The 25,676-nt window shown below is 37.7% G+C and overlaps 1 protein-coding gene across 1 annotated transcript; it reads right to left on the bottom strand.

The window, feature by feature from the left end:
• Nucleotides 1-204: 204 nt before the first annotated feature.
• ZC3H15 (zinc finger CCCH-type containing 15) lies at nucleotides 205-21,674 on the bottom strand. The gene is made up of 10 exons (XM_043487968.1): nucleotides 21,456-21,674; nucleotides 12,508-12,609; nucleotides 8,198-8,309; nucleotides 7,402-7,554; nucleotides 6,845-6,936; nucleotides 5,516-5,698; nucleotides 4,217-4,363; nucleotides 3,801-3,902; nucleotides 2,890-3,013; nucleotides 205-1,027 (listed from the first exon to the last, which is right to left on the bottom strand). The coding sequence occupies exons 1-10, from the start codon at nucleotides 21,528-21,530 to the stop codon at nucleotides 837-839; spliced, it is 1,281 nt and encodes a 426-aa protein (XP_043343903.1). The 5' UTR covers nucleotides 21,531-21,674; the 3' UTR covers nucleotides 205-836.
• Between the last annotated feature and the right edge of the window lie 4,002 nt (nucleotides 21,675-25,676).

Here is a 25,676-nt window from a genome sequence, read left to right as displayed (position 1 = left end):
CCATCCATAGTTTCTTTCTGAGGCTAAGTATCTGTGTTACTAAACTCACAGCAGTGCTATCAGCACTCAGTCCGGTAATCGGCATTAAGAGAATCCTTTAAGTGTCTGTGTCTTTTGTGACAGTTAATTCTAATAGATATTTAGTAAAAATTCTCAAGCTAGAAACAGAAGACTTTCAGAGAAAAACATTAAAAAAAAAAAAGGTCTGTATTTGGAATTTATTGTATCACTGTTTTTATTTACAACTTTATTGGCAAAAAAGAAAAGGGAGTGGTTTCAAACAGTTTAACACAGGGCATTGCAGTTGTTCCTGTCAGATTAATGAAGTTTCATTTTAAATGTCCATCTAATTGTCCAAAGATATACAATACTGAATCTGCATATGCAGTTTCCTTGATGAAGTACAGGCTCATATCTTAGGCAGTCTTTTGAACATATAAATACAAAGGAAATAGAATCACTCATTAAAAATTGCCTTAAATGAAGGGTAATTTAAATTTATGTTGTCCTTGTAACAACACATGCCCAATGAAAATCAAAAGCTGGAAAAGCAGTTTACACTTCCTACTTGAGTGGACAATTACAACCATCAATCATTTTCTGCAATGACCACTTATCTTTAATTTATCATGAACTACTCTGAACTTACTATGAGATGTAGCCAAAGTCAGAAAACAAGATGTAGGGAGAATATTCCTTTTTTGGAGGAAGTAAGCCCTCCATAATCAGCATGGGAAACAAACATCCTGTTGAAGAGTTTTAGGTGGAAAAAAATTAATGTAGTCAATTTCAACTCATGTTGAGCTGGCTCAATTTTTTCATTGACTTGTTTGGTGTCATTCTTCTAAATCAAGTGTGTTTAATTCTTCTTCTAGTTCATCCAAATCTTCCCCAGTGAACAGATTTTCATCAACAGGAACAGCATCGATGGCTCCATTTTCCTGTCCTTCCCCTTCGTTGTCCTCTTCCAAATCACTTCTCTCACCATTTTCAGCCCTACCTCCGGAAGCTTCACTTAATTTGTTTTCTAAAAATAAAAATTAAAATCAATAAGGCCTAGAAAACGAAAACACTAGTCCATTAGGAATAGTTACAGACTGATATACTTCTTTTCCTTTTTCCATGAAAGCCTTCCTTAAGATTACTCTAACAAGAACTGATTTTTCTTTTTTTGAGCTTATCTGTATCAGTTTTCTAAACCCACTATAAAATATGTCTTTCACTGAAGACATCTGATTGTTTAATGGTTCATACATTTGAGGGCAAGATTTATTTTATACAACTCTGTATTCTCTACATGGCCCAACAATTAGGTTTTTAAAGTCAACTTCCATGTATTTTGATAAATGATTATGTGATCTAAAAAATGTTCATGATACAAGCAGCTACAGAGTTTTTGGTTTTACAAATAGTAGTTAAGTTACACGAGTTGTAATGGTGTAAATGCAGGAACATTTCATCTTGTCATCAAATTGTGGAAAAAATAATCCTGGGGCTGTGCAGCTACTTCTTTCAGGCTATAGTTATTATGACTGACAAAACAAAAATGCTTCCCTTTCTTGTTCAATGACACCAATAATGAACAGAAGAGAATTTGCAATAGCTTAAAGTTATTTCATACATCTCCGATGACAAATTCTTAGGAATTAAAACCTCTGAGGTACTTGCAATTGTGCCTATTACTACCAAAGCCTTACTTCTAAAAGGAGCAAATTAGTTTGCAATTGCCATTAAGACAATAGTCTGACAGCATTCTCAAATCTCAGGAGGGCAGGCCAGTTTTTCCAGTTATAACTTGTATTTCTTTACTGTAAAAATAAGGTTTAGCTTTTTTCCCCCTCTCAACTTTTGTCTACCCTTTTCCTTCACAGCAACTGTGCCAAACTTTTTTTTTTCTTACTCAAGGCACAATTAGATATAAATTGTATTAGCAATCTTTTATTTCCAAATATACATGAGCCAGCCTCCTGTCCATTCTTATTCTTATTTTTTTTTTTTTTTAGTTAGTTGGAGGCTAATTACTTCACAACATTTCAGTGGGTTTTGTCATACATTGATATGGATCAGCCATAGATTTACACGTATTCCCCATCCCGACACCATTCTTATTCTTAATCGAACAAACTTAACTACTTATAGTTCCAGATCTTGATTCTATATCTAGCACTGTTTCGTCTTCAATTTTTCTTTTTCAGATCCTTTTTTTCTGGTCAACAGATAATATTTAGATTTCCCATATTCTAAAAGACCCTTCTCTCATGACCATGTCTCCCTCTAAAAGTCCTTAAATGCGAGTGATTTAAGTTCACTTGTTCTCCTCACTCCTCATACCACTGTAGTCCCAGTGAAAACTGTGTGCTCTGTTCTTACGCTTCTTTCCCCAATCATAATTAATTATTTCTAACTCTCACCCGACTTAATCTTCCTGAAATTCTGTTCTTCTCAGTAACTTTCCCAAGCTTTTTCCTTTCTACTACTCTAAAACATTAATGTTTTCAGCAGTCTGTTCTAGAACACTCTTATCCTATGTATTGGGCCTGGGTGAAATCATTCCCTGTTAGCTATGAATGCAGATGACTTTCAAACCTTTTCCTCCTGGGAATGTCTACACAGTATCCTAGACAATGTCACTTTTGAAAAGCAAAATATCTCATACTCGTGTGCTCCCAAACTCATTTTCATTTCCTTGAAGTTTCAGTTAATGGCTTCAATATCCAACCAGCCACCCATTTCCACAGCCTCCACTATTTACTACCTCTATATTCAGCCAAATCATACGTTTATGTTACTGGTCTGGTACCTGCAGCCATCTAAGTTTGCCAAGACTGGTCTAACCTCCTTTAGACAGTTTCTTAGTTTGTGGAATTACATGAAGATTAGCATACTTACCATCCTTTTCTGAAGTATATGTGCTGAATCTTTCAAGACTGGCTACAGTAATACCTGTCTCATCTACATCTCTTGGGATGTACAGGCTTAAATCTATGTCATTTACGCTCACTGAATCATCAACCTTTAAAAACACACAGAAAAGGAGTGTTACTTATAAAAATAGTTTTCATAAATTACTTGCCCTTTACCTCTGACATTTATCTTAATGACAGAAAATTAACAGTGCCAAATGAAAACAAATGACTATTGCCAAAATTCACTTCTTTTATACACTTTTTGAGAAAGGAAAAGAAATGTCACACTTGAAGCTTCTTCCTGACATCATAGTTTTACATATACAATAATTTTAATCTTTTAACTCAAAGGCAGAAGTCAGAATTTTATGATAATCATATGAAAAATCAAAAGCTATTTGCTATTTTATCAATATAGTTAATAGTTAAAATATTAATATTAGTAATACCAAGTTTATCTATTACCAATAATTCTGCTGCTGTCTTCTGCTCCCTTCTCTGTACTTTTAGTGTCTCTGTCTCATGATTTTTTTTTATTATAAAGTATTAAACAAAAACCTTTTTTTGCGAGGGAGACTAAAACATTTTACAGCTAATACACTCAAGCATTTAACACTATATTAGGTACTATCCCAAGTTGTATAAAGAAGTATAAACAAATATGAACTCACTAACTCATTTAATTCTCAGAAGTACTTTGTGACCGGAGGGATTATCATTATGGCAGTATTACGGATGAGAGTGGAGGCCTAGAGTGTAGCTAATTTCCCAGGGTAGAGTAGGGATCTGAACCAAGGCCTCCAAGTTAGTACTCTTAACTATATGCTCTCGTGTCACTCTCTCTGTTTCTCTCAATCAACATGAGAAGATGAAGTGCCAAAGCATCTTTCTTACCTCATCACCACCTGTTCCCTGGGTATAACGGGTATCATCAGCTTCCTCATCATCATCGTCAACCAGTTCAGGACGAAATTCAAACACCTCACGACCACTGATCTATTCAAATACACACATATATCAACTCAGGACAAACTTCAAACATTTCTTAGTCATCGATTTTATTTTTAAAAATCCTTTATTTTTTTGGTGGTCCCACATAGCATGTGGAATTTTAGTTCCTCCATCAGGGATTGAACCCATGCCCCTGGCAGTAGAAGAGTGGAGTCTTCACTGCTGGACTGCCAGGGAAATCTCTGCTGGTCACTGACTTTAGACATATACATAATTAAATAGAGATAAAATCTTCCATAATATAGAAATTATAAAATGAAAGAAAGATTAGAAAACCTATTTAGGAGTTTGGGACATACCACTAATGCTTTCCCAGCTTTGAAGTCTGCTTTCCTTCTTTCTATATCTTGCTCAAGTTTATCAATCTTTTCTTGTCTTTTTCTTTTCTTCCATGCAAGAAAAGATTCTAGAGTGATTTTGGTAACATTTGGACCTAGGGCGGAACGCTGCAAAGATAAAAAAGTTAATTTTTTCCCCCCTAAAGTTATCTATGATAATATCTAATCATTTTTTCTTAGTTCAATTAAGTCCTTGCTATGACTGTTATGAAGACATTAAATCTGCAGTTAACTGCTTTATCTTTACTTTTCATGGCAAGGAGCAAAATGAGTGTCCACAGATACAAACATTTCTAAACATTATAAAATACATTATTCTGAGCTAGATGTCTTTTCAAAATCGAAGGTGAGTAAAACTTGTCATGAGAAAGTCTTAAAATCAATAGCTGAAAACAATAAATATGAAAAGCAGCAATACATCCAAGTTTCATTTATGATTCTCAAAAGATGAGGTTTTAGCTAATATGTAGCAGAACTAGGATACAAATAATTCCAAATATATCTGACTTCAAGTCTACATTTTTTATCACAATATACTGCCTCCTGTGAGACACTAAATGATACATCCTTTCAAGAACAAATGTATATAACTTCAAAGTTAGACATTTACAAAACATATTTAGATCACCCATAGCAAGGCAAAATGGATACTGTTTGAAGCATACAACACTAAATCTAATATTTCCAATAATCTCAACATTTTCATGTCACTGCCAGAAGCCTTATCTGTTGACTCAATAAACCTATCTGCTAGCTCAAAGGATAAAATTCTTGTGCTGAACCAGAGATGAGCAGATGAAGAGTCCTTGAGGCCAGAAATGATGAAATATACATGAAAAGCTGTAGAGGAATTGTCTCCTTTCACATGTTAAAATAACCAATAAATAACTAGGCAAAATGGTGAAAAAATAAAGACATCAAGGAAAACATCTAAAACTTCAATCATTCTGAATACTGACTAAGCATTTTCATGAACTGACATAGCAGTATATGAATCTTATGAAAATAATTTGTTTGATAAGCCAGTGGCTAGCACTTAAAAAAACTGTTTCACAATCCTAAAATTAATATCATGATTATGGCTAGGTTTACATTTTTGACATGTAAGATTAACCAAATAAAAAGTAAGGAAGCTTTGAGAAAAATTCGTATTATTTTTTCCCTTTCTTAACAACATGCTATTGTTGCCCCCAAGTGGTAAATATTAGAATTTCACAATACTGCTTTAGAGTTTTATGGTAGGAAAAAGATACCAGTTACCTCTCTTTCAATTAGATCTTCTAATGAAATTTCATCCTCTTTCTCTTCTTTCTTTTTATCTTTTTTCAAGACAAATCCAGGAGGAAGTGCATGACGATACATGCAAATATCACCCCCTCCAGGACATACCCAAAACCAGCCGTATTTGTTGTTTTCAATAGCTTCAAGGAAATGTTTGCACACCTAGAGACAGTATTAATCACAAGTAGTGGCTCAGTGTGGTCCGTTTCCGAGGTAAATGCTTAGGTATATGGAACAGTTACATTCAATTCACATCTTTTTTAAGCTAACCACTTAGGTAGAGAATACCCTGTGTACAGAAATGTAAATATACATTAATCTTAAAATATCTAATACAATGGTAACTTTCCTTTAGAGAGGACTTGTATAAAATATTTATTTTTGACATTGCTCTAAACTGAATTATACAAAAGGATTTGCTGACATTTAGTCTTTGTAAATGCAATCCAAAGAGTGGTTTTTAAATATGAGAAATTAAAAATGGTTACAAGAAAATAAAACCAATAACTTTGTTTTGATCTTTTCTAAAAACTAACCACAAGCAGTAAAGATGCAAACATTATTTCGATTAACTGAAATTATAGTCAATTTTGTATAAGAAGGGAGCACGGTATGAATGGGTGCAAGATGAAACTGTACTGAAGTTTTAGGTAATACACTTTACAAATAAGAAGGAAAAATTAATAAGCAATATTCTTTTCCTAAAAGACTACAAGAGATAAGTAAAAACAATATTCAGAATTTTTCTAACACAGCAAGATTTTTCACTTGTAAGTATACTACAGAATGAGTACGTGGACATGAATGTAAAATCTGAGAAACAGGGCACTGATTTGTAAAAGTACATTTCCTGGAATAATACTAGAATCATTATGTACCAAAAACTCATTTTTGCAATTCATACAAAATAATATTTTTACTTTTATGATTAAATGTCTCCCTACCATTAAAACAGAGTAAGTTATGAATTAGACAGGGTAGTTTAACAGTTCTCCCTCCATTCATTTTGTATAAAAAGTTAACAATTCTTCTATGAAAACGTGTATTCATCCCTGTTTGAGAAAGTAAAACCATCTCAGAAAATAGCATTTGAAGAACTTTCATCACAGGATTTTTAAGTCACTTTTGAACAAGAACTATGCATAACTGACACTTGTATATTCCAAACACAAAGCCTGATCACCTTATCTTTATGAAAAGATCCAGTAGTTTAAATAATAATCTAGTAGAAAATAGCAGAAATATCTTGCCACATAACTCTCCCTAATGATAAATACCAAAGCAACTCAATTCAAGAAAAGGACATACTATTTGAGTTTTTGGTTTTTTCTTTTCCGCCTCACCGTGCTTCTTGTTCACAACTTCTTCCAGTTTTTTCTCATCCCAATTATCCATAGTATCTAAATAGAGAGAGATATGGAGACTAAATACTGTAATTTTGTTTACTGTCCCCAAAATGCATTGCATATATTCTTATACAAGAAAGTCATATTATAAAACTCATGACCTAAAGCATTTCCTTTAAAACACCAAAGGTAAGAATAAACAGTGTTGTGATATTTTCACCAAATCTAAGTAGTTCAGGCAAATGAGAAGGTAACACTAGAAAAAAGAGTGAGAGACAAAGACAAAATAAGCCACCGGTTTTTATTTATTTTTTCTTTTGCCACTGGTTTTTAAATATCTTCATTTACTTAATCAAAGGCCATAATATGATAAATTCAGATTTTACAAAAAACAACAAACTATTCTTCAGGACAAAAAGTCCTACTAAGACTGAAATGGTCTTCAAGCTACTAAATATTTTAGTAACAACAAATCAAAAATATAACTACTTTTAAGAATACAGCTTTAAAAAAAAATACCTTTTTCAAGCTCTTCATCTCTTGCATCAATGTAAACACTTCGCTTTTCACATTTTCTCTCCAGAGTCAAGTCATGAGAGAACTTACACTTATCTCCTTTAGTACACTGTCCTTGCTTGAAGAATGCACATACTACAGATTTGGGGTCTGCACCTAAGTCAAAGAGCACATAGCATTTATATTAAAAACTGCCAGATAACAAAGTACAGCTTCTTTCTAAGCTACAAATACTTTTGGTTAATTTGTTATTTTCTGTTCACTGGTGTGAGAGGAAATACCACACATATAGGTGAATATTAAGACATTTCTTTGAGGTTCTTTCTATAGTACATTATATCTGTATTTGTTTGCTTTATTCTTACCAAAAAAAGAGAGCAAAGGGGTAGGAAACCAAGTAAGTGCATATGTTATTCTATAGTTACTTGTCTAGTTGGAGTCAATGAGGTAAGAGGCAAAAGAGAAATATAAATATAAATGTACTTGCAGTGCCAAGAGTTTGGGATTTGCAGTTTTTATAACCATAGGTTTGCTGTGTCTACCACCAAAGATCAGAGATTATAAATCAACTAGTAGACTGCCAAAATCCTTAATCTTCTCTTATGGGGGTTGGGGGGCTAATGGCTGGACATAACAGTTGTATGACACAGGTATGCACATATAAAAAGGAGTAATAAGAATCCACATAGATAATTTTGACAGAGTATTATTTTCACAGCATATACAACTGAAGAAAACATTTAAGAATTTTCAAATATGAATTACATTGGTAAAAACACTTCTGAAATTTAAAGTTTACCTTTACTTATTTTTTGAGCAGCAACTACAGGTTTGAACAACTCATTTAGCTCTTGTAATTCTTTTTTCTTGTCATCTTTCTTCAACTTCTTTTCAGCTTCACTTTGTGCTACCTATAATATTACCAGGTATGATATATAAATTTGATGCCATATAATAAAACTGTTTTCACTACACAGTAATGTCTATATCACTGACATAACAAAGACAATCACATATTACATGTATATAGTTCTTACTTCTTAAAATCAATGTTACAATGGCCTTCCAGTATATATTAAATGGTGTGTCAAACTAGTAAATGAAATTGCTAAATCTTGTAGAGCAATTGACTCATAAAAAACCTATACATGGTACCATGCCAAGTTAAGAGCATATTCAAAAGCTTATAGCAATAGCATTTATTAAGCATATGCTACATGCCCAGCATTTTTAGCAAATGGTTCTCACCTGGGAATTTCTTCTTGTGACAACAACCTACTCCCCAGAAATAAGTAGGTGCATTTTGAAGATCAGAGATATAAATATCCTAAAATGCACAGTCCCAAACAATAAAGAATTGCACCAACACAAATACCTGTAAGTACCCTTGGGAAAAACACTGGGCTAGGTCAATGTGGGAGACCAAACAAAACAAAACAAACATGACATATGACATAGTTCCAGGCACACAATTTACATACCTAATATGATTAGAGGTTTCATCCAAACATTTATATGTCAGGTCCTATGTTAGATGACAGGGAATACAAAGATGAAAAGACAAAGATGCTTATTTAAAGAAGCTCAGAATCTAGTGGGAAGACAGACATGTCAGCAACTATAATATAATACACGGTGCTCTGGAAACAAAGAATGCTTATATGCCTAAGAAAATTAGACTGAGCTAATACTTTATGGATGAATTCTTTTGATAAGCAAGAAGTGCAGAAACAGAAGCTTCAACCAATGCAAAGATGAATCAGCTATGATAGACATCCATGAAAAATATGGACTGTATCAACAGGTGGACAGGGTGAGATTCAAGAGTTTAAAGTAAGCCAGTGACACAATCAGACTGCATTTCATAAAGATCATAATAACAATTTTACGAAGAGTTGACTGAAAGGAGTCCAAGAATGAAGGCAAGGAAAATTAGGAGGCTAATGCAATTGCTGTAGCCAAGAAAGCATAGGAGCTTAAAACAGCATTAGTAGCAAGGATGGAGAAAAGGTGGAAGAAAGCTGTTAAGGAGCTAAAACTGTTAGGACTAAGTGACTGACTAGACATGAAGTATCAGGGAGAGGGAGGAGTCTAGGACTATCATTTGTATGGTTAGTGATGCTAAACAAGACTGGAAATGCAGGAGGAACAGGTTTCATGGCAGGAGGTGGAGATGAGTTCAGTTTTAGACATACTTAGTATGAGATGCTGACAGGGCAGAAAGGTGGAACTATTTACGAGGCAGCTGGACATGGATCTTGATTCCTGGATAGAAGGTCAGCTTTGAGATAAAGATTTTAGAAATAGCTGCTTACAGATAATAAAGGGTGTGTATGAGATTATGCCTGGACACCATAAAAAAGTGTAAGAGCAGAGAACAGTATCCTGAAGAGTATCAATGTTAAACAAGCCAAAAGAACCTGAAAAGCTTGTTAAAGGACGAAAGAAACATCAAAGAAATAAATAGAAATCCAGGACAAGAAAGTATTAAAGGGAAAGGAAATTTTAGGAAAGAACTGGCCAAGTATTATAATAGGGTTAAAGACATTCTAAATCCTGGCTTTGATGATGTGGTCAGATGTGTTTAAACAGAACAATGAGAAAAGTTTTCTAAAAATAAAAACTTAAATCACTTTATTTTTAATAAAAGTATTCTTTGTATCAGATGTTTGTGGGGATCAGAACCACTTTTGTAAGTATTTATGTTAGAAATCAAACGATTGTTAAATAAAGTATGGTTTGTACCCCTACTTGACAAACATACCTCGTGACATGGAAGAGCAGGTTCAAATTTAAAACACTCAGGTTTCATGGAGTTCCACATGGAGCACGGCAGTAAAGCAAGAATCAATCCCTGGCTCCTCCTCTTTCCACCACATGTGTGCGGGGAGACAGCAGGTGCAGGGGAGGACATGGTTTGGATCTAGACTCTGTCCATACTCCCAGCACATACCCTCGCATTGACTACTTCAGCCACATGGGCAGTGAAATGTATCTTAAGATGGACTTGGGGTAAGTGACTTTGAGGCCCTGAGCTGGTGTGGGGAGAAATATGTCTAGAGGAGACACAAAGTAAGGTCATCCTCTGCAGCACAGGTTTGGTGGGGATGGGGTGGGGGGAGGAAGAATCTTTTGCCTGGCTCTAACAGTAAGACTGCTGCTCATTTCCAGTGTTAAGTATGGTGGTTAGATACCTCAAGTTCACAGATAAAAGGCCAGTTACCCGAGAGATTATAAAAAATGTATTACTGAAAGTACTCTCAAGTCCGCAAGACATTTTATGGCTTTCTAAGGTTGATGAAATTTTAAATTACCAGTCAATATACTTCCCACTGGAAGGAAAAAACAGGAAGAGGAAACATGTTTGAAATGAATCCTTACATTATGCCAGAAGATTTACATTATCTTCTCATTTAACTATCACAGAAAACCTACAAGGGTAATTGCTCTTTCACTGTACTACAAATTGAAGACCAGTGTCATTAAATAATTTAGGATCATAAAACAAATAAGATAGAGGGATGCATACTCAGGCTGATCTGATTCCAAAGCCTGCACATACATTTTTATTAGACCAGGCTACTAAGTCAGCAGTGTAGAAGATCAAGCTTTTGGCTCTTGAGTCAAACCATGCATAAGAGAAGGAAAAGTGTTGGAAGTACTAATCTGTACACAGAATCAGTGATAGAAGCTAACCATCTTATGAATATATATTTTGGTATTTTCAGATGGAAAAAAAGGTGTTTCAAAATTAAGGAAAAGGAGATGGGGGGTGAAAAAAGTACTTTTTAAAATAAATGTCTGTGGCTATAAAATCCTAAACTCAAAGCAAAAGATCTACATTAAAAAAAAGAAACGAGAATACAGAGATTTGAAGAACATGTGTCTGAAGTTTTTTGAATGAGTTGCCAATTGATAAAAATAATTCCAAAATTCATCTGGAAAAATAAATGCCTAAGAACAGCCAAGAAAAACAGAAAAGGAGCAACGTCTTAAAGGAAAGGACTTGCCTTATCAGCTAACAGAATATGTTACTAGGCCACTATAATCAAAATCGATGTGGTACTGGTTTAGGGAAAGAAAAGAGAATCTAGAAATAGATCCGAATATATATGAGACTTTAATATATGTCAATAGGGATGTTTCAATTCAGTGAAATAAATGATGCTAGCTATTTACTTGAAAGGAAATATCCTGCAAAATAAATTTATATGATAAATTACAGACTGTAAATAGAAAAAAAATCTAAGAAAAACACATAATCTGGTGGCAGGGGAGACCTCTTCAACCATATAAAAGAAAAGCTAGACATATCTGACAGTACAAAAACTAAAAACTGTTGCACAGCAATATGTAACAGAAACATCACAAATTATCTATAATGTAGACTGTTGTACAGCAAAATGTAACAGAAACATCACAAATTATCTATATCTCTCTCACAAGTTGACAATAAAAAGACAAAAAACCAAAAAAGCAAAGGATTTGAAGGGAAAAGTCAGAAGTAGACTCAAACAGTCAAAAAGCTTAAGGAAATTTTCAAACTCACTAGGAAGAAGGGAAAGAAAAATGAGGTATCACTTTATACTTAATCAGATTGGAAAACATTAAAAAGAGCTTTAGTACCTATAACTCATGCACTACAAATGAAAATGTGAAGTATTACAATCTCTATGGAGAATGATCAGGCAAACTTCTTAAAATTAGAAGTTCATTTCCCTTTATTTAGAAATATGTCACCAGATAACTTATGCTACATAAATAAAAAGCACAAATGCATGTAAAAACACCTGTGCAAGAGAATTTCTTGTAGAACTGTTTTTAAAGTCTGAAAGCTGGAAACAAAGTGATTACTCATAAAGAGTGAAAAGATGGATACAGTACATCCACATCATAGAACAGTATGCAGCCACTGGAATAAATGAGAGCTACATAAAAATGGCCTGGAAGAGTATCTAGAAGGTATTGCTGAGTAACCAAGACAAGATGCAGGTAAGTTTACAGAGTAGGATACTGTCTTGAAACACAATTATAGCACCAAACATTTTTATCTGCAACAATGTTGTATTACATCCATATGAAGAAAATGCAGAAATTTAAGTTACTTACCTGACGTGGATTCTGTTGACCAAATTTAACTTGATGAGTGACAGCCTTGATAAACTTCTGTTGCTTTGCTCCTTTCTTATTCTTCAGACCAAAAGTTTTGTCCTAAATGAGAAACAGTATTGAAATATGTTAGCAATTTATATTAACGATACATTAGGATTCATTACTTTGCCAACAAATGTCCGTCTAGTCAAGGCTATGGTTTTTCCAGTGGTCATGTATGGATGTGAGAGTTGGACTGTGAAGAAAGCTGAGCGCCGAAGAACTGATGCTTTTGAACTGTGGGGTTGAAGACTCTTGAGAATCCCTTGGACTGTAAGGAGATCCAACCAGTCCATCCCGAAGATCAGTCCTGGGTGTTCATTGGAAGGACTGGTGCTGAAGCTGAAACTCCAATACTTTGGCCACCTCATGCGAAGAGCTGACTCACTGAAAAAGCCCTGATGCTGGAAGGGATTGGGGGCAGGAGGAGAAGGGGACGACAGAGGATGAGACGGCTGGATGGCATCACCGACTTGATGGGCATGAGTTTGAGTAAACTCCGTGAGTTGGTGATGGACAGGGAGGCCTGGTGTGCTGCGATTCATGGGGTCTCGAAGAGTCGGACACGACTGAGCGACTGAACTTAACTGAACTGAGGATTCAATACATACTTATAACTATCATTAAACTTGTTAGTCTATGATGCTTTTTCTGAATTGTTTTAGAATATCAGTATTACAGGATGTGCAGAGTTGTTACAACAGTATAATTAGTTCAACAATCAAATAAGTTTAGGAAAATGCTTATTCAACAGGGTTTCTAATTCTTATGCACAGGATATCTGAAAACCTTTACCCAGAGGGGAGGCAGCCATCCTAAATCTTCCTTTACCTCAGAAAGCATTTTTCTCAGCAAAAAATGAGGGATTATGAACTTACTACTAACACATTTTGGGGAATACTGCATAAGCAGATACATAAAGTTCTGAATTGGTTTCTTGGGTAACAGAACTATCCTCTCTAAACAATTAAAGAGCTCAAATTTAAAATGCATGCATTACTAGCTGTTGCTAAAATAGAAATACTAAAATTGAAGTATTCCTAACTAAAAATCAACACTTTAAATTTGGAATATTATCAAATAGTACTTTGGGAAAGCTATCACTACAATAGCAGCTATCACTTGTGGAGTGCACCTTACATGCACGAAACGACAGTCTCTGACTACTAATGCTGCAGTAGGATGAATAGTGTCCCCTCAGGGTCATGTCTACCCAGACCTCAGAATGTGACTTTAAAAAGGTCCTTGTAGCTATAATAAATTAAGACGAAGACACACTGGATTAGATATCCTGTGACTAGTATCTTTATAAGAGAAGAAAAGGGTGAACAGGTTTAGAGAGAAGGCAATGTGCAGAAAGAGGCAGACAGATTACAGTGATACAGCTTCCAGGTCAAGGAATGCCAAAGACAGCTGGAAGCCACCAGAAACATGTACACCCATGGCGGATTCAGTCAATGTACGGCAAAACAAATACAATGTTGTAAAGTAAAATAAATAAATAATTTAAATTAAAAAAAAAAAAAAAAGAAAGAAAAGGCAAGGGAAGATTCTTAGAGTCTTGAGGGAGCACTGTCCCTGCCTGCACCGGACTTCAGATTTCTAGCCTCCGTATCTGTGAGAGAATAAATTTCTGTCGTTTCAAGTCACCCAATTTGTGGTAATTTGTTTGAGAACCCTAGAAAGTACACAGGAGGGTAGACTGAGTGAGCTTCATCCTAAGGTGAAAAGCCTATCAGGAAACCACCAAACACTGGTATCCGTAAGTCTTTTTTCCTGTCTTTTCTCTTTCTCTTGAGAAGGATCTTTCGGCTAGGACAGCAACAAGCCTGGCTAGAGGACTGAAGAAGAGAGCAGGTAGGAGGTGTCTCTTAGTTTACTACATAGACATCTTAGTGGCTCTTTTCAGGCTCACATTTTAAGCATGCCTCCCACATCCCTTGTGCCTAGTTACAGAAGCAGAGAGGCCTCCTGATTTATAACCACCCTCTTTCTCGCAGGGGTAATAAATAAAAACTATCAGTTACTTCTGTACTTTAAACCCTCAGTTTTCAGTCCCTTGCCTTCTGCATTACCTAGTACCTGCCATGGTTGAGTTTCTGGAAAATTTTGCAGAGCAAACCCACTTACTTCTCAATGGCACACTCCTAGGTGGGCACTCAGGCCCAACCGCTCTGTTCTACAAGATCAGTTAAGCAACCCATCATCCATCCACTATCAGTTTTCGTATGCTGAGGTTCAAAATTATAGATGTCTTCTAGTTTCAAGTCAGAGTTTGGATTTCCTTCATGCTCGTTTATAAGTGAGCTTTGAAAAGGAAGAAAGGGGCAAAAAGGTCTTAAATTCACCTGAGATCTTTTGAGAGGCATTCAATCTGAAACAAATTAAGTGGCTATTTTAAAGCCTTTATTTTAGATATTAGTTCTAAGGGAAGGGACAGGGTAGTGAGAAGAAAGTTATTATAGGTAGAGAATACTTATATAACTATGCGAACAAACTGGAAGTGGAAAAAACTAATAAAACATATCTTTCAATGCTCTCAAGATCATAAAGTTCAAGACGATTTTAGTTTTAAAAGATTATTTCTCATTGGGAAACAGCTCCTGATTCATCTCATCTATATCCATCCATATAGCAAAACTTCAGTTTCCCTACTTAAATGCCTGTGCTTTAATACTGCATGATATTACAAAATTCTACATGAATTTCCTACAGCCTATACATATAAAAAAAGGTGGCAGGTGGCATATACAAGCTGATATTCTCTGTATTTTTAAAAAAAAAATATGGTTGGCTTCCCTTGTTTATAGAGTTTATATATTATAGAGTTTAATACACAACCCAATTAGAAGAAAAAAATGGTTAAAGGTAAAGTGACATATGGAGAGATGACTGCATACAGCAACCAGGTGTGAAATGTCATAAAGTACTTTCCTTTTACAAAAAAATGAGGTCTCATGAGGGGATGGAAAACCTCAGATTAAAGTTACTATCATGAAAGTGCAATACCATCTATACATGTCTTGCCACAAAAGAGCCTGTCTGGGGTTCAGTTCATGCTTTCTGTATTAATACAGAGGAGAAGCAAACTAAGAATTGAGCAAGGCCAAACAGAAAGACAGATACTGATATATGAAGATTTGGGAAAGAAAAAAGTCCTCTAAGGGGTGCTGGCCAGCTAGAAAGTACTCATGACAAAAGCTTCTGGTAGAGGTGTACAGGCTCCAGATCCCAGAAGAAAAACAGTTTTTCAGGTTTAATTACACTGCTTTAGCACATAATTAACCAGTCTAAAGAGATAATGAATGAGTTGTCTTTTGAAAGTCTCTAATTAGATATTGGAAATTATTGTTTTTTCCAGAGATAAAGGACACTTATTTACATCTAGCATTCACTAAACATAGACTCCTGAATATATAACTTTATTGAATCCTCTTAAAGATTCATATTATCTCATTCTGTAAATGTGGATATTGAAACTCAATTCTTTTGAAGTAACACTGCTAATAAGGGGCAGGCTGTACAGTGTAATGATTTACGAGTATAAGCTCTGGAGTTAGAGTGCCTAAGCTCCAGTACCAAACAGAACTGGGCAAATTACCTTCTTTGCCAGTTTTCTTATTTGTAAAGTGGATCTCAACTTACTAGCATTTCAGGACTGCAGTGCAAGTCAAAAGACTTATTACAAGGAGGTGAAGCACAGTGGTTAACAGGAAGGACTCGGGAACCAAAATCCTAACTCTGCCACTTGCTGCCTCAATAACAACCTTGGACAAGTTATTTAACCTGTTTCTCTTTCTTCAAACGCAAAAAGGTTAATAATACTTACTTCAGTGAGGGAATTAAAGGAGCTGTGTAAAATTTATCACTTGTAGATGGCTTGCTTCTCTTCCTTTCTTTCCCCCGAACACTGAGATCTGTGTCTGGTTCAGGTATTATTTGAGTCTAAGTAACGTTCTTGTTCTTTCCACCATGAAAAACTACTTCCCAGAGAAACCAGTTAAGTTACAGGGTCGGTCGGTACACAAAGTTTTCTGAATACTACACTGTGGACCTGATACACTAACAGTACCTCTTGAAAAGAGGATAGTTTGCAATCTGGAATACTTAAAGCCTCCCTCTCCCTTCTTTTTGAATATAGGAGAGACCCTTATCTCAAGAGTAACCTGGATTTAAGGGTCAAGGGACAGTAGATGGGAAGACTAAGAGGTTACACTCAACCCTAGGGAAATAGTGGTTCTCATTAGATTAATAAGGTCCCAAAGGTAAGGTGATAAGGAAGGAATAATGTGTGTTTCAGGCACGGGAAATAAAATACAAAGGAGTTTAGAGATCAGGCAGTAATTCTAAAAGGATGGCTCCCAGAGGCTTCAAAAGTCTTAACATTCAGTGAACTCCAAACCTGACTTAAAACTGACACTTTCTCCCCCTTCTTACCCTTAAGTAATCCTACTTCTTTTACAGACAAGCCTCTATATCTTAAATTAAGATATATGAAAAAAGGAAGAGGGTGTGAGGGCAGGTCAGTAATAGACAGTGCTCAAAGATCACTGGAGTCTTCCTTTTGTTCACCAGTGTGAACAAAGGCCAGCACTGTTCTACCTCATTAGTTTCATCCCCACATGCACTCTTCTATTTTTTTTGTCCATCTATGCAATGGATACTTTGCTTCTGGTTAATCCAGCTTCAAGTAATAAACAGTTGACCTTAGCTGAAGTTTTTCACTGGCAACAAGAATCACTTCTCTTTCTCCATCCTTTACACACCTGGATCCTGTCCCTCTAAGTCTCAATTACTACTTCTTTGCTGCTACAAGGCCTTAGCTGGACATCCTTTATTTGCTTGCCCTAACCCATTATCTCCTCTTTTCCATTAAGAAACCTTCCATTTCCCAAAGCTGATTTCAGTTTATTAAATTTTAGCCAAAGAAAGCAAATAGTATATGCCATTTGAGACAACTGTATGAATGTTTAACAGAACCATAACCTTTTCTGATATACTCATTTCATAAAGAAAGCGAAAGTCACTCAGTCCTGTCTGACTCTTTGTGACCCCATGGACTGTGAGCCAACTAGGGTCCCCTGTCCATGGAATTCTCCAGGCCAGAATACTGGAGTGGGTAGCCATGCCCTTCTTCAGGGGATCTTCCCAACCCAGGAATCAAACCCAGGTCTCCCGCATTGCAGGCGGATTCTTTACTGTCTGAGCCACCAGGGAAGCATACACTTATAAATGCAAATGAATTCATGAAATTTGGGGGAGTTAAATAGGGAAAGAAAAAAAATGCAGGCACTGTAAGTTAATTATTTCAAGTGACAGAAAGTAAGCACTGTATAAATAGTGCAGGTCAGTCTGATTAACTTCCCTAACTAGTTCTTTTTATAATAATGAATTAACAACAGCTGTTATTAATTGAACATATGTCAGGTACTTTACATGTCATCTCATTTAACCCACAGTTCTGGAATGATAGGAATTAGCTCCATTTTGCTAACGAGAAATTGTGGTTTAGATAGGTCAGGTAACTTGACTAAACTAGTTTGAAATTTTAATGCAAGATATGGGACTCAAACCCAGGTCTATTTGGCCTTGAGCTGGTGCTTTTCATTAAATTATGCTGCCTCTCATGCCTCTTTTTACTTCTTAAAGTTCTCAAAACCTATGTATGCTGCTGTTCTACAGTGGGTGTCTAAGACGGTGGCAGGGGAAGCAACAGAGGTATAGAAGAGGGGACAGGTGGGTAGTGCAGCCACTTATTTAAATCTCTTCAAAAGTGCTGCTTAAAAGCATATGTTCTACTTAACTATCAATTTTTGGTGAATTTAGAATTTCTGGTCATATGCCTACAAACTTTCCAAAATGAACCAGACTCTGAAATATTAACCTTTCACATGTCAAATATAGACAATACTTTTCCCACAAATATTATGGTAATAAAAATCAACTATCAGTATGAACCAGGTTTCAACTGCCACATGTTCATTGTAAGTTTGTTGCAAAGTATCCTTTACTGCTACTAAAAACAGAACTATTATATGACTCAGCAATTCCTCTTCTGGTTATACACCTAGAAAAAAACTAACCAAATCACTAATTTGAAAAGATACATGCAACCCAGTGTTCACAGCAGCATTGTTTACAATTGCCACGGTGTGGAAGCAACGTAAGTGTCCATCCCAGATGAATAGATAAGGAAGATGTGGTATATATACTGTGGAATACACCTCAGCCATAAAAAAGAATAAACTTGCCATTTGTAGTAACATGGGTGGACCTGAAGGATATTATACCAAGTGAAATAAGACAAAGACAAATCACTTATACGTGGACTCTAAAAATACAAAAAAAAAAAAAAAAAAAAAGATGATAAAAAAAGCAGACTAGTGGTTATGGAGGCACAATATAGGGGTGTAGGAATGTGAGGTACAAAATATTGCATGAGATCGGCTCAAGGATGTACTGTACAACATGGGGAATATAGTCTATATTTTGTAATAACCATCAATGGAAAGTAACCTTTAGAAGTTGTATATAAAAATTAAATTTAAAATGTGTAGAATTAAAAATATATATATTTTATTTCATCTTAACTTTCAAAGGCTTTGGTAATAAAAAGCCTTTCTATTAACAATGTTCAAATTGTACAAAAAAATGAAACAAGTGCTTTTCCGGATGAAATGGAATATACTGTTCCCTAACCAGGCTGAATAACATAGTATTCTCTACAAATCTAGTTTCGCAAAAAAATGATAAAACTTAACCTACAATTTACAATATTGTGGTTCCTCTCTGGAGGGAGTAAACATCTAAGCAGCACACTACCATTTAAAAAAAAAATTACTATTAAAAAAAATCACTCATCATATATTAAATGTGGGCAGAAAGGCTTACTCCCACTATTCCAATATTTTTGGCTACAGAATACAGCTGTCTATTTTCCATTTTTCTTTGGTGAAGTCTTCATTAATGAAACTAAAGTCCTCTTCTCTTTACCTTAAAAATAACCTTGTTACAAGATGAATAAATCCACAGCTATCATTTTTAAGTTAGGAGAATACTATAATTTTCAAATACAACTGCTTAAAACAAAATTAAATATTTAAAAATAACTGTACACAGATAAAACTCAATAATGCATAAAGTATACTTTAACTGTCATGTAATATTTAATTTCATGTCTATATGTGAGTTTTACTTTGCATCATGGTTGAATGTGTTAATTCAACCTCAGTAAAGGAAGTTAACAAGTGAAATGCCACCCCTAAAATGCCCTTGGTTCACATAGCACCAAATGCCATCAGGTAACCATCCCCAGAGATTTACCAAGTGTCAAGAGTCCAGATTGTTCAAAGAGGTACAGCAGACACAGATGTGAAGGTGACGATTGTTTTCAAATCTCTAGTTATGCTACTTCAAGACAGTTCTTAAATAGCACAAATTGGCGGTAAGAATACACTGTTCTGCTTCAGAGCTGGAACCCTGCCAAAGCTACTAGAATTCTAAATAAGCATGTTAGTTAAATCCAATCAACACACTAAAAATTTTGTGATATTCTGACAAACACAAGTTCTGATTAGGTTTATACAATGAAACCCTGAAGGATTTCACTGCTATCATTTTTCAAGGCTATATATACTGAATATTAAAATAATCATTTACAAATAAATATCTCATTTCAAAATACCCAACAGGTTTTTCGTGTTCTAATGAAAAGTTAACTATTCCTGAAACGGCTCTCCATTAATTATTCAGATATATCTCATGTAGGAAAATGGTCAAGGCTTTTCCAACTACTTCTAACGCACACGAGGAACTGTTTAATTATGAGTGATTAATAGCAGGAATTTGGGAAAGAAATACCTTGTTATCTAGCAGCTAAGTCGCGTCGGACACTTGTGACCCCATGGACTGTAGTCCGCCAGCCCCCCGCCCATGGGATTTCCCAGGCAAGAATACTGGAGTGGGTTGCCATTTCCTTCTCCAGGGGATCTTCCCGAGGCAGGGATTGAACCCGCGTCTCCTATACTGGCAGGCGGGTTCCTTACCACTGAGTCACCACAGAAGTCCATACGATACGTTTATGTTATCTCAAACACGGTTCACTCTCTAAAGAAAATTCACTGATACAGTAGTTGGACTACAAATATAAAACATTTAAGAACGTCAATAGCTTCCCTCTGCCATTAAAAGGCAATAGAATCAGTGAACTAAATGAATTTACATAAATATATATATAACAAATTCAGATACAACACAACACAGCTAGTGACAAGAAACCTCATCTCCCTTAAAACGTCTTTCGATTTAAATTTAATCCAGAACCTGTGTGACAAGCGTCATGTACAAGACAGTGTGATACGATACGAAAGAAATCTCCTCTCTTCATGTAACTTGAAACAGTTTAGAGGTGGATCGAAAAATGTCACCAAGAAGTAATCTGTTGGCTTGAAGGAAGTAACCACTACTCCTAGGTGATGGGTAAAGAAACACGAAACACAAAGGCTCGTCATAAGTCGACCTTCCAGAAAGAGTGTGGTCCGAGACAGTTCAGCGTATTTCTCTTTTTTAAGACAAGCCTAGAAACGTCTTCAATTTCGGTGACTAGAGGACACAACCCTGTGAGGGCACTGGGGTAGGGGTGGGGGTCGTTTCGCACGGGAGTCGGTGAAGGCGGCTGTGTGGGGCGGAGAAGCAAAGGCTGAGTGCGGGGGAGCCCGCGGCGTCACTATAGCGATGAGAGGCAGCGAGCGTCAGTAGGAGGCTGGAGAAGGGGCTGTGGGCACACAGAGCCAAAGCAAGGGGCACGTGGGCCCAGAAGACGCGAACAGGAGTCGGGGAGCGGGGAACCGGGAGGCTGCTTTCCTGAGAACTCGCGGCGTGAGTGGGGGAGGGGAGTAGGTACTCACTTCGATAATCTTCTCCTTCTTTTTCTGCTCCGCCTTTTTGCTGCCCCCGGCCTGAGCCTGTTTCTTGGGGGGCATTGCGGAGACAGATCGCGCCGGCCAGACTTAAGCGCAGCTGGACTCCCTCAGGGACTCTGGCCCCGCGGTAGGAAAAGGAGGAAGACGCGCGCCGCCGTTGCCGTCGCACCGCACGTAAAGCTACTCGCTCACTCGCCGCCGGAATGCGGCCTTTGCGACAGGTTGGTGCTGCAGAGCATTGTGGGTAGTGAGGAGCGGAACCCGGAAGCGAATCTGCGCCTGCGCTTATGCAGCGGCGGGCCTGGAGGGGGCGGAGACGAGACGTGGGAAAATGACTGCGTGTTACACGTGATGTCGCTCAGCCGCCTGGCCTTTGCTAGATTGCCGCAGGCTCGGTGACAGTTGGGGGGAACAGATTGGGACCCACTGCGTTTGTATTGTCCCTACACAGTCTGTGTCGCTGACGATGTGCGAGTTTTGCCCATCTTCGTCTCGGGTGGAGGCTCTTCCTGCCGGCTGGATTAGCAGTCATCTGTATTATCCCCATCCTGGATGACTACTGAGCATCGACAGCAACTCGGGGCTTGGAAGGCCAGGATACGGAGTTACCTTCTTCTCGTCCCCAGGTGGAGCAGGGCCAGTTTACTGGCGAGTGCCGCCTGCTTCAGATTATTGTGAAAGTTTCCTTTTGTTTGAGGAGTGCCTTACCGTGAACTCCTTTGGTGTATTAGGTTTATCAGGTTAATTTTAGGCTTTAGGAAAGTGCCTAGATGATTCCTAAAATCTTCTTTGTAATGAGAGGTTACCAAACCTACTTTGAGGGTGGAGGGCACATGTCAACAACTTTCTTTAAATGCTTCAGTTCAGTTCAGTTGCTGAGCAGTGTCTGACTCTTTGGGACCCCATGGGTTGCAGCATGCCAGGCCTCCCTGTCCATCACCAACTCCCAGAGTTTACTCAGATTCATGTCCGTTGAGTCAGTGATGCCATCCAACCATCTCATCCTCTGTTATCCCCTTCTCCCACCTTCAATCTTTCCCAGCATCAGGGTCTTTTCAGATGGGTCTGTTCTTCGCATCAGGTGGCCAAAGTATTGGAGTTTCAGCTTCAGCATCAGTCTTTCCAATGAATATTCAGGACTGATCTCCTTTAGGATGGACTGGTTGGATCTCCTTGCAGTCCAAGGGACTCTCAAGAGTCTTCTCCAACACCACAGTTCAAAAGCATAAATGCTTCAGTGCTCAGCTTTCTTTATAGTCCAACTCTCACATCCATATATGACTACCTTATTTTTTGGGGAGACTTTATTTTTTGGGGAGGCTCCAAAATCATTGCTGATGGTGACTGCAGCCATGAAATTAAAAGAAGCTTACTCCTTGGAAGAAAAGCTGTGACAAACCTAGGCAGCATATTAAAAAGTAGAGACGTTACTTTGCCAACAAAGGTCCGTCTAGTCAAAGCTATGGCTTTTCCAGTAGTCATGTTTGGATGAGTTGGACTATAAAGAAACCAGAGCACTGAAGAATTGATGCTTTTGAACTGTGGTGTTGAAGAAGACTCTTGAGAGTCCCTTGGACAGCAAGAAGATCCAACCAGTCCATCCTAAGGGAAATCAGCCCTGAATATTCATTGGAAGGACTGATGTTGAAGCTGAAACTCCAATACTTTGGCCACCTGATGTGAAGAACTGACTCATTGGAAAAGACTCTGATGCTGGGAAAGATTGAAGGCAGGAGGAGAAGGGATTGACAGAGGATGAGATGGTTGGATGGTATCACCGACTTGATGGACATGAATTTGAGCAAGCTCCAGGAGTTGGTGAAAGACAGGGAGGCCTGGTGTGCTCAGTCCATGGGGTCACAAAGAGTTGGATACGACTGCGTGACTGAACTGAACTGAACTGAATCCAGAAACTAGTTGGCATAGCATACACACTATTTCATTTGGTTATCAGAGTGACATTGAGATAGGAGTTGTTACTGTTAGCATTTTAAAGTGAAGCACAGAGAAGAAGAAACATACTCAGGATTCTGATAAAGGCTGAGCTAGAAATTTCAACTTTGGCAGTTAAACTTCAAATGGGGGCAGAAGGAGGCTGGCCACAAACTTTAAAAGAATGCCATAGCCGGAGGACTTGTGCCAGAAACTGATTAGAGCCCAATAGGTCCAAGATGGTGGCTTACTCAATGGTAACAAATCAGCTTGTTAAATCCATCAAAGACCGAAAGTGGGTGTTGGCCCAATTCCGGGAAATCCCTGCTCCTTCCCACAAAGGGTCTTCCCTGGTGGCTCAAATCATAAAGAGTAGTCTGCCAGCAATGCAGAAGACCTGGGTCTGGAAGATTCCCTGGAGAAGGAAATGGCAACCGACTCTAGTATTGCCTGGGAAATTCCATGGACCGAGGAGCCTAGCAGGTTACAGTCCATGGGGCCGCAAAGAGCCCCACACGGCTGGGCAACTAACGCTTTTCCCCCAAATAGTGGAATAATCCTCCCACTCATTTGCCTATGAAATTACCCAGCCCATAAAAAACTAGCCATGCCGTGTTTCAGAGCCACTCTTTCTGATACGGCCCACTGCTGCACTCCTGTGGAATGTATTTCTCTCTAGGTAAATCCACTTTTTACCTATCGCTTTGTCTCTCACTGAACGCTTTCTGGAATGAGACATCTGAGCTTCATTATGTTCTGAAACCAGGTGAGTGATTTCAACTAAAAGACCATGGGTTCAAGTCCCAATCTCAGTTACACAGCTTCCACTTCAGAGTCTAAGTACATATCACTGATAATACAAAAGTAGGTGAATAAATGGGGCCTGTTAATATTTATACAAATCAAAATTGTTGTTTAGTTGCTAAGTCCTGTCCTACTCTTTGCAACCCCATGGGCTGTAGGCTGCCAGGCTCCTCTGCCCATGGGATTTTTCCAAGCAAGAATACTGGAATGGGTTGCCATTTCCTTCTCCAGGGGATCTTCCTGACCCGGTGATGCTGAGCAGGGCCCTATGGGACTCCTGGGCATGAAGGCCTTTTTGTCTACCATTCCATGTAGGCATGACTGCAGCCTCTATGACCGTCTCCAAGTTCCAAAGGGTGGAAGAAGTGAAAGTCCCTCAGTCATGTCCAACTCTTTGTGACCCTATGGACTGCAGTCTGCCAGGCTCCTGTGTCCACGGGATTGCCCAGGCAAGAATACTGGAGTGGGTTGCCATACGCTTCTGCAAGGAATCTTCCTGACCCAGGGATCAAGCCTGCGTCTTCTCCATTGCAGGCAGATTCTTTACCATCTGGTCCACCAGAGAAGCCTGAAGGGCAGAACAATTGCTAATCAAAGGAGAAGCAGCAACAGAACCACCTGAGGTAAGATTAAAGGGACCAGAGACTCAAGATTAAGGAGACAGGACTACCTAAGATGCTGCACACACCCTAATCTCAGCAACCCCACTCTTTTGAAACTGCAGTAGGAGGAATGAAGAGTGTTACTGCCTTGATCCTTACACATACCCTTGCCTGATGATATAACCTCTTCCTGCTCACCAGGGAGGGAAGGGAAGAGAAAAGAATAGAGACTCAAGATCCAAAACAAAACCAAAGGTCCCTGGTGCTGTGTGTGTGTGTGTGTGTGTGTGTGTGTGTGTGTGTGTGTGTGTGTGAGAGAGAGAGAGAGAGAGAGAGAGAGAGATTACCCATTATGTTAAAATTCCCACTTTAGAAACTAAAGGGGCAAGTTTCTCCTTTTCTCTTATCCCACAGAACCAGATCCTAGTTCCATAATTTAGGATTTGACGAACAGATTCTTCTTGACCCCTCCCCACCATGCCTAAGCTTTTAATCTCAAAGAAATGAGACAAGACTCAGAAATAGTTCTGGAGTCCTTCAGAGCATTAGAAGAATACATTGTATTACAAATCTAGTGGTGATAGGCTGGTGGCAGCATCTGCTCTATACTTTAATTACATCCTTTGCTATTATCTCTTGCTCTTTTAGTTTTCCTAACCTGATTTCTCCAGGTTTCCCAAAATTCTGAATATCCTAAGATTGCCAGATTCCTTAGATTCTGTGGGCAACATTTCCAGTAATTTTTTTTTAACTTACATTTGGCTTGATTTTAGTTGTTTGCACCGAAAGACACTTTTATGGGATGAATTATACGTGCCTTTCCAAATTTATCTGTTGAAACACTGATCTTTAGAACCACAGAATGAGA

The sequence above is a fragment of the Cervus canadensis genome, chromosome 15 (genome assembly GCF_019320065.1).
Source record: "Cervus canadensis isolate Bull #8, Minnesota chromosome 15, ASM1932006v1, whole genome shotgun sequence".
Lineage (NCBI taxonomy): Eukaryota > Metazoa > Chordata > Mammalia > Artiodactyla > Cervidae > Cervus > Cervus canadensis.
This window is presented reverse-complemented; position numbering and strand designations above follow the sequence as displayed.